Raw genomic sequence first — 9,576 nt, forward strand, 5'->3', positions numbered from 1 at the left:
TTAAAGAATATGTATTCAACAATATATATTTGATAGAATCTACGATATTTTCCTCTCAGTGAGCGTAGGCAGATAGATTTTACCGTAAGGGCCAAAAAAACCCTCAGATACGAACTCTGATCGTTAGATCGTGGATTTTTTTACTTGACCAAAAAAACCGGAGATTATTTAAAGCAGATATTGGTGCATCTGAGTAACTCCCCCTCCTTTTCCTATCTAGGATTCAAAGGTGCAAGCAAACGTCATCTGCCAGACGTACGAATTGGAGATGTGGTATTTGCAAAACTGCTGATCGCTACACTGAGAGAAAAAATCGTAGATTCTAGGGAATATATTTGTTGAATGTATGTTATTGCATATGAAAATAGAATTCCATTCTTTCAACATTTTAAATTCTAGTTTTGCTAGTGGGTTTCCTATAGAACGTAAATAATGAGTAATTATTCCATGGAAAATATCTTATTGCAAATAAATCTTTACAAAGCCAGAATGCGGTACATTCACATCACTATTTAAATGCGATGAAACGTTCAGGGAGTCCAAAAATCCATTAAAAGTGATCAGATATTTCGTATTGTCAAAGGCTTATTCCACTGGCCGCATTGAAAAACAACGAGTGTTTAAATAAAAAATACTCCATCCATTTACTAAATTTTTCTCTCAATGTAAAATGTGTTTAGAAGTTTTGAATAATTTTCTGCGATTATTCAAATCAATTTTAATTGAAAAATTCAACCGATAACTCTTCAGGATTTTCCAATTAAAATTATCCAATAAATGAATTAAATTATGTAAGGGTTGATTTTCCAATTTGAACGGGAATGTCAACTTCAGATTTATTTCGAAATTCAATTCCAACAAACTACGAAAAATCATTGGAGTATTTAGAAAGCTTCACTCACAATTGACAATCACAAGCAGAAAGTGATTATTTTGCAGTGTCTTTTTAAAACTATTCACCATAAAAATTTGACCAAAAAGTGTTCACCAAATATTTTATACAACAACCTTAGAATTAATTGTGATGGCTGAAAAAATCACTCTAAAATTAATACATCACGAACTTTGAATTTCACTCTCTCACTTATCAATGTCAGTATTTTTTAAATTTGTTTTGTAAATCATAAAACAGCTTATTCACTATATCGAGTATTACCATTTCTTTAATATCATTAAAAATACACTGGCTGTATACAATGCTACATTAATACAGTGTAAATAGTAGACTTAACAATTAATCACACTTACATTATCGACTACTCACAACTCAGGGATTCAACTAATATTGCCATTAAACAACTCCTCAATTACTCAGTGATTTTTCCTCATTAATCTGCGTTGCAACGTCACAACCGGGCTATCGCGCTGAGGCTATTCTTCTTACGACACACATGACATTGTTTGTTTCCTGTTTTTTAATTTATCATGTTTTTTAGCAATTTCTGATATGTGCCTACAATTTATTCACAGGATAAATCAAGCAAATAGTAAATCGTAGCCACTAAAATCTGGAATAATGTCGCAAAATATCACCTCAATCATAAAAAAATGGATTAATAGTTAACTAAATGATTATCTAAGGAAATCAATCGGTAGAACTCCAGGTACGAACTTGGATATTACGGTCTCACTAATAAAATTTGGGAATGTCAAATGTAATACAAGAATATAAGCCCAATATAATTCGAACGCTATGCCAAAGAAATAACCGAATAAATTCAGTAGCGAAGTGATAAAACGAGATAAGTCACTTTTGACTATTGACCAGTTTTTCATGAATATCTCAGAATCTAAGGGAGATAGCGAAATGTTTATTGGAACCTTTTTTGTGGAGCGAATTGAGTACTATAAGAAATGTAGTGACAAAAATTTCGCTATTTCTGTTAGATTCGAAGATATTGTTCAAAAACTCAGAACCAACATGAGCAAAGTGGTAAAACGAGATAAGTCACTCCTGACTACTGACCGGTTTCTGATGAATATCTCAGAATCTGGGAGAGATAGCCAAATGTTATATAGTACCTTTTTTATAGAGCGAATTGCGATTTACGACAAATGGTCTGACAACAATTCCGCTATCTCTGTAAGATTCGAAGATATCGTTAAGAAACCCAAGTCAGAGATGAGTCAACTTATCTCGTTTTACCATTTCGCTAGTAAGAAGTAGACTTATCTAATTTTACCACTTCGCTATTGAATTTGGTCAATTAGCTCAACCCATTGGATCAATTTTAAAGTTTATGCTGAGTCACGGAAAAAAAAATTCTACGCATTATTCATATTTTTCTTTTCTCCGAGTCCAGAATAATTTGTCAATTCTCTTTGTTATTGAGATTTTCCTGAATTCCCACCATCAAAAAGAATAACAATAGAAATACTGAAGACTCGATAAAACGATCGATAACATCCTCCACAGTGAACAGTGATAATAACGGGCCTTTCAAAGCAATGACTACCAAGCACAAATATTTCTCTCCAAATACACCTGATACACTCGAAATTTCATAATAAATGTAGATAAATATTGCACCAGTGTTATATATAATTTGTTATTTCCATCAATTTCGTATATAAAAAATTGTCCATTTTTTTTCTTATCACTAAAATATTACGATATTCCTTCGACTATATAAATATAGATTAATTTATGTTGTTATTATCATCAATGATTTATTACTCATTCAATGCACCTCAAATTCTTATTTTTAACGAATTAGCCAAGTGCTAAATACCATTCACAACACAGAGTGCACAGTACGAAGCTTAAATTCCCTCTCATTAATTGCCTCAACTATTTTCTTAAGCTTCTAAAACAACCAATTTTTCGTTACAACCATGTAAAAATTGATTCATCGGTTTATTTACTTATAAAGCTATTAGATACCGAAATTAAACTAGTCTTTGGAGTCTATCAAATAAAATTTCAACAAAAAAAAAACGTAGAAAAATATAACAAAATCCTAGGAATGTCTTGTGAGGGCTAACAAATACAAAAAAAAAATTTGTTCTCGTGTTTAACATGTCTTCGAACTCTGCACACCTCCAGACGTCACTCACGTTAATATTTATTTAGAAATGTTCTCTTACTTTTTTTTTATTGTGATTGAAATGTTTTCGAACTGAGCCATTTTGATATGCCCCACCCAGAATCAAATTCCATCAAAAATACCTTCGTTTCCCATAAATGGTCTGAATACTGTGATTACTCTTCACATTTATCAAGCAAAATGCAGTTTCCTTAGATATTATTATTATTATTGAATATCAACTCGTTAATAACATGAAATTGTGCAGGCATTCGTTTATTAGCTCTTAGTGCTTCCTTAAGGCTGCGTTAAAAGCATTTTAATGGCAATCTTTCTTATTTTTTAAACTGATAACAAGCATGGAAGTGTGTAGAATTATTCTACTCGGTTTTGAAGCATTTTATTTCTTTATTAATTCGTTAATACTCAAACTAATTAATCGATTCTTGTCGAATAGATTTTTATAATTAACTCTTCATTCAAGGAAAATCAATGAAAAATTATGAATTTAATTTTTGTTTCCCCTTTTCACGTTGAAAATATTTTCTTGTGAGTGATTCGTGATTAAAATTTTGTGACAGCATCTACAGAAATATCTTGACGATAGAAAAAATTGAGGTAACAAAAATATTGATGCTCCTTCCATCACAGGGAAATTTGAATAATTTTATAAACTAATTGATGAATAAACACTCAAAATTATTGGAAAATCAGCCATCATTTTGTGTCTAAATGGATTTCATTAAATGTCCTCAGACATTATTTCCCTCCAATATTAATTCCTGTCCAATGACGAGAGCAAAAGCGCATACTCGATTAACCCCATATCCAGCATTTTGAATTTATTTGATTCAATAAAAAAAACATTGAGTTAATGTCATGGAAAAATTGAGTATACTCGATAAATATCCGATTAATTTTATCCTCAGATGATCTCCAAAATCCTTAAACACTTGCAGTCTTTCTCAATGAATTTTCCCCCGAAAAATCCCACCCTCCTCTTCCACACAATTTTCACAATAACCATAAACATATTTATATCAATTAAAAAATGCAGTCGACAATCAACAAACTGGTCGATTCTCCCCCCGCCGTAAGCGACCGTTGATCAACATTTGTGTTATCTTTTTTTATCAAAATAAAAAAATCGACGTCAATTAGCAAAAAGTCTTGTTTTTCCCAAATTTTTTGAACACTTTGATTGTTAAAACAATCAGCAATTCATTAAAAAATTGCCCTCCTTCGTTCTCCCCATCGTCGAGGGCCCATGAATTAAAAACATTATTACTCAATTGTTATTAACTGAAAATTATTCGTTCAGTTAAATCGCAACAACGAGCTATTTCGTTCGAACAAATGATCGCTAGAGACGTCTCGGGAGAATAACAGTATTATTATTCAATCGAGTTGTTGTGTGGGTGTTATAATTTTCATCCTGTGGTATGCGCTCACTTCTTTCGTCAAAAAATCCCGGATTTAATATGATATTTGGTACGAGTTCAATGACTTCCTGTTCCTCCAGCTGCGCTGAAAATGTCCACCGGAGCGAATTAATTTTCATTAGCCCGGGCGATGAGCCATATTACATCGGCTTCTACCCTCTCTCCCCGACAACTAATTTACCATAATTATTCGATAATCCAATGAAATTTTGAATAATACAACAATTAAAAAATTCTCTATCAATCCTTTATCTAAGGCCTCAATGCTCTAATTCATTATAATTTCAACTCTATAATTTCCACAAGATCTCTCTATACACTAGACCCATTCTCATACCAGAACAATAAATCAATGAATTATTAAATTTACACTAATTAAATGAATAATATTTTGCAGATAAACTGGTGCTTTATTTCACAAATTGATACCTAGTTTGATAAATTTACTTAAAATATATCGTAAAAATAATGTCAAGTGCGAGAGAATAAAAAGTGGTGACATAAAATTAATAATTTTAATCAATGAAATAATTTATTATTAGTAATTAGTAATCTACCTTGATTAGCTTGCAGCTGGGAAATAGTATAAAGTGATGAAAATGTATATCCATTTGTTAATAAAGTCGAGGAGTGAAGCTAGAGATTAGGGCCATAGATAAGGCACTAGAAATGACTAGGAAAATGCCCCTGCTTAAATTGTACTGCATTTATCACAATATATTCTTCATTAATCAGTCCACCAATGCAATTATCATCCCCTCAATATCCCACTAGAGTCTTCCATGCAGCTAGCAAATTTACACGAATTTAAAATTCAAGTAAGGGCATCAAAAGAGACAGAGTAGAAGCAAAAAGCCCTTAATTCAACAGTTAATAAGAGAATGCTTACAGGGTATTTTCCACTCACGATATAGGAGATAACAGGTACCTAAACCGAGGACCATTAGTGTTCCCATAACAATAGCTACAGCTGCTACCCATATTCGAGTGTCGAAATTTTCAACTCCTGCCAAAAGATGCTTGGCAAGCTCTGGAATCATTCATATTCACCTCATTCTCCACTAGTTTTATTTATATTTATACTTCCGATGTGAACCAGTCAGATTTTTCGAGGGAAATAATAGATTAAATTAAACGATATATTTGAAAAATTAATGCAAAATTAATTTTCAATCAAAAGGACGTGTAAAACGTTTGAAAGATCATTTCAAAAATTCATTCATTTTGGTGAAAATTAATTGGGTGAGTTAGGGACAAACTGTAGAAGGATAACTAATATTAATAAAGCATTCAAAACATGAGGTATTTTTCAATAATTATTTCAATTACTGGAAAATCCTCTCCGGTAAATCAGTTGGTCGTCAATGTACAGATAAAAAAAACAATTATCCACATATTTACAGCAATTTATTGATAGTTGTAGTTTCAAATGTGTTTTTACAAATAAAAATATTGTTCTGAGGGCTCAGTTTTCTCTAAATGTCTCCAAGGTGCAGAATAAAATAATTAGATAATTGAATCACTTACCTTTATCCTCGTCTGAATAATGTGTGTGTCCCTCGACCTCGACAATTTTACCACGACCAAGCCGGTTGGTCGCCCAAACGCGAAATAAATACGTTGTATTTGGCTCCAAATGGTAAACATCGATTTGTCTCTGAAAATAAAACAGGCCAAAATTTAATCAACGAATTCTCTTGAAGGGCCAGTATTTTATTCTGCTGGTGCATACAGAGTTCGGTGGTATGTGCGTTGGAATAATAGGTTTCCAATTCTCAGGCTCTCTCCCCGGGGGTGGCTTTAAACGGTATTCGGCAGTGAAGTCAATAATTGGGTAACCACCAGTTCCGTTCACCTCCCAGAGAATATTGGCCAATATTGTGGATGGCTTGACCCATACGTTGTGGAGGGCTGGTGGTGGGGCTAAAAAATAAGGGAAAATTGTCAATTATCAATGGTCATATTGACACTATTCAAAACGAAATAAATCTCCACATTTAAAAAAATTTAATGTGTGTAATAATATCCTGCAATTTTTATAATTATTAATTTTTTTAACTACGTCGATTGGTAAAAATAATATGAAAAACCAACAATATAATTGGGTACTTAAGGGCCTTGTGCTGATCCTTAAAGTAGGTTTAAGTTCTCAGGAAATTTTGAGAATAATGAAAACTATGCATTATTTTCCGGAAATTCGTCATTTTTTTCCTCAATTTAATTATAATTTCTGTTTTTTTAAAGTTTAATAATCAGAACTTGACATAATATGTTATGCACAAATCAACATTTCCCTTGTAATCAAAGATGGAAATGTGAATTAGACGTAAAAAAATCAAGAAATTTTTCGGCACTTTGTGAAGAAGATAATCCACCATCAGAGAAATGATTTCCATTATTTTGATAAGAAAAAGACGTTTAAAAACTATCAATGCTTTCTGAAAGTTAATGGAGATAACACAATGTAGGAATTTCCTCGAATTTTACTCATGAAATTAGTAGTACATCTGAATCAATTTTTATATAAAAAAAATTATCAAACCGTTAATTTATCAAGAAATTCTACTCCTAAACGCCCCATTTTACCGCATGATAATTTCCCAAAATTTCTGAAAAATATATCTCAAGTTCAGAAGGATCAGTCTCAACCAGGAAGTGATGATTTTTACACCTTTTTTTAGTAGTTCTCTGTTAAAAAAATAAAACTATCAATTAAATATCTAAAATCGATAATTACTTTTAACTTGTAAACTGATCCTCATCTTCTTCGCTCCACTGTCATTATCCAGTGTGCAAAAATAATTTCCAGTATCCTCAGCGCTGACATTGACCAGTTGCAAGGCCTTATTAGACCCGATTTTCATTCTCTGAAACTGTTTGTCCTCCCTTCCCTCTCTGACCCACATGACGTTGGTATTATTGCCAGGATGCTGTGACACATCGTCATTAGCACAGGCAACAGTTAAATTCTGTCCAATGTCAACTTCAACAGTCCTAATTTCTTCCAGCCCCAGTGCCACCTGCCATCCTGTATCATAAATAAACATTTCACGTTGGGTAACAACACACCCGAACTCGCCAATCATTAACAACAATGAACAACAAAATAACAATCACTGGCTTATCAAGAACGAGCCTGCATGACTATCGCCTGAAAGAACTGAAATTGTTCCCCAATCATGACATAACATCCGGACTAAAAAATCTCACTAAAAAAATATGACTCCAAAAAGATTATTTTATTAAACAAACTAAGCTCAACGGAGGGCACAGGATGATTCAAAATTTCAGGTAAAAAATTCTGAATAAGAGGGAAAAATATATTGAAGCAGATCAGATATGAAGGATCGATCGCCAAAGACAAGTGGAGAATCCTTGATTCCATGTTTAACTTACCTGGCAGTACGAGGAGTAGATAAATAATCCCGTGTATAACCATTCTCCCATATTAATTTTAATTATCACTTAATCTTAATTACTCTTTCGATTTTTATTATTTTTCTACACCATTGGGCATGCTTGACTTGCCAAGTGATGCCTCAATTATTCATTTAACATGAGAATCTCCGGCTGTCAAACACACATTGTGTATTGGAGCACTGAGTCACGTCACTTTTTGGGGGGATTCGCCTGCCCCCGCCCCGATAGTCTCACGCGTAAGGGTAAGGTATGATATAGGGAGGTAATATGAAGCCAGAAACAGGGGACAAGTTCTCAGATGTGCCGCGAGGTGGCGCCGCGGTCGTCTCGACCTTCCCCTCAACTTCTAACCGCCACTTCGCCAAGAAAATAATATATTTCGATACAAGTGCGATGGGGTGATAACGATTGTGAAGATGGCGGCTCGAGGGCTGCCAATCACACCCATTCTTGTTAATGATGTTACTTTTCGACACGGGCTAAACGTACCAGCAGTGACAGACAAAATTGTTTTTGCTAAACATTCATTTACTTGAGATAAGTGTTTATTTAATTCATTTTATTCCTTTGATGTTACAGATGTTTTCTTTGTTTAACATCGACTCCTGCCCATCCCTCTGTTTCTTCTATTCATCTTTACAGTCTATCCAGTTACATTTGGTATATTTATTATCATATGTTTATTCTATTGATACATTTGTTTAGACCTATATGTCCCTTCTGTCCTTCCTCTTAATCTTTTCTTAGTATGTTTACTAGTACCCTTTGTTCCTCTATTCTTTCCCCTCTTTTCCCTTTTATTACTATTATTGTTATTATTATTATTATTTATTTATTAATTAATTTATGTGCACCTGCCACCTTTGCCTGTCCTTTACTTTCTTCTTTTTTTTTCTATTTTAGCTGCTTGAGGACCTTCTCCATTCTCCCCAGCCTGTCACACATTTTCCTGTCTGGTGGTACCCTTAGCAGAACCTTCATCTCCCCCTTCGATGACTTCTGCTACTGCCCCTCCAACATTTATTCCACCAGTCTTCATTCTTCACCTTTAGCCTTTTCCTCAGTGTCTTGGACTGGATGATATGCTCCAATATCTCTTCAGAGAAGTATTTATTTTTCTTAAATTGTATTTCTCCAAGACAGTCATTGCAGTAGAACTACTCATTAATTTTGAATTATGGTAGTTGAATGGTGATAGAACATGTTCATGTTGGTGATAACCTTGAGTGAACTACTTCAATAATAATGAGCATTAAATGAGTGTTTAGTTAATAGTAATGATTGAATTGATTTTGTATGTTGAATGGACTTCAAACTATTGAACGTTTCGTTTTTTTGTCAATTACGCCTATTTTATTCAGAGGGATTAAAAAAAAATAATGTACTCCACTGGGGATTTGAGCGTTTGGCGCGTGAAACTGCTGAATGGTGGGGACGAATGGCCAGCGAGGGGAGGCGATGCCCAGCGCCGCGGGGGGAGTTCAGGGGTACTTGTCCCCTGTTTGATATCGGCGACATCAAAGTTAGCACCTGATAATACGTACAGGTGTTGGTGGGTGGTGACCTCTTCAGGAGATAATAAATACTCCGCCTATGCACCTCACTTTTTTATTATTAACAATTGAATATTTAAATTCGAGAAACAAAACTTGAACAACGCGCGGAAACGAGAGTTTGAAAATTTTTTT

The 9,576-nt window shown here is 33.7% G+C and overlaps 1 protein-coding gene across 4 annotated transcripts; it reads right to left on the reverse strand.

Moving 5' to 3' along the window:
* Window positions 1-1,145: 1,145 nt before the first annotated feature.
* LOC135165808 (cell adhesion molecule DSCAML1) lies at window positions 1,146-8,155 on the reverse strand. Of its 4 annotated transcripts, none has more exons than XM_064127497.1 (6): window positions 7,865-8,151; window positions 7,206-7,496; window positions 6,201-6,391; window positions 5,996-6,125; window positions 5,358-5,498; window positions 1,146-4,553 (listed from the first exon to the last, which is right to left on the reverse strand). In XM_064127497.1, the coding sequence occupies exons 1-6, from the start codon at window positions 7,905-7,907 to the stop codon at window positions 4,390-4,392; spliced, it is 960 nt and encodes a 319-aa protein (XP_063983567.1). In that variant the 5' UTR covers window positions 7,908-8,151; the 3' UTR covers window positions 1,146-4,389. The 4 variants fall into 4 exon arrangements, with proteins under 4 accessions (XP_063983567.1, XP_063983569.1, XP_063983570.1 ...); XM_064127500.1 differs by having other exon boundaries at window positions 4,383-4,548; window positions 5,376-5,498; window positions 7,865-8,152; XM_064127498.1 differs by having other exon boundaries at window positions 4,383-4,548; window positions 7,865-8,145.
* Window positions 8,156-9,576: the final 1,421 nt, after the last annotated feature.

This window comes from Diachasmimorpha longicaudata, chromosome 9 (genome assembly GCF_034640455.1).
Source record: "Diachasmimorpha longicaudata isolate KC_UGA_2023 chromosome 9, iyDiaLong2, whole genome shotgun sequence".
Taxonomy (NCBI): Eukaryota; Metazoa; Arthropoda; class Insecta; order Hymenoptera; family Braconidae; genus Diachasmimorpha; species Diachasmimorpha longicaudata.

What these genes read in the sequence shown, in the direction of transcription:
- LOC135165808 (XM_064127497.1), bottom strand. Translation starts at nt 7,907, where the DNA reads ATGGTTATACACGGGATTATTTATCTACTCCTCGTACTGCCAG. An exon ending in GATCAGTTTACAAGTTAAAA is followed by an intron (nt 6,392 to 7,205) that starts GTAATTATCGAT and finishes CTTATTTTTTAG; the next exon opens with CCCCACCACCAGCCCTCCAC. An exon ending in TCGTGAGTGGAAAATACCCT is followed by an intron (nt 4,554 to 5,357) that starts GTAAGCATTCTC and finishes GGACATTTTCAG; the next exon opens with CGCAGCTGGAGGAACAGGAA.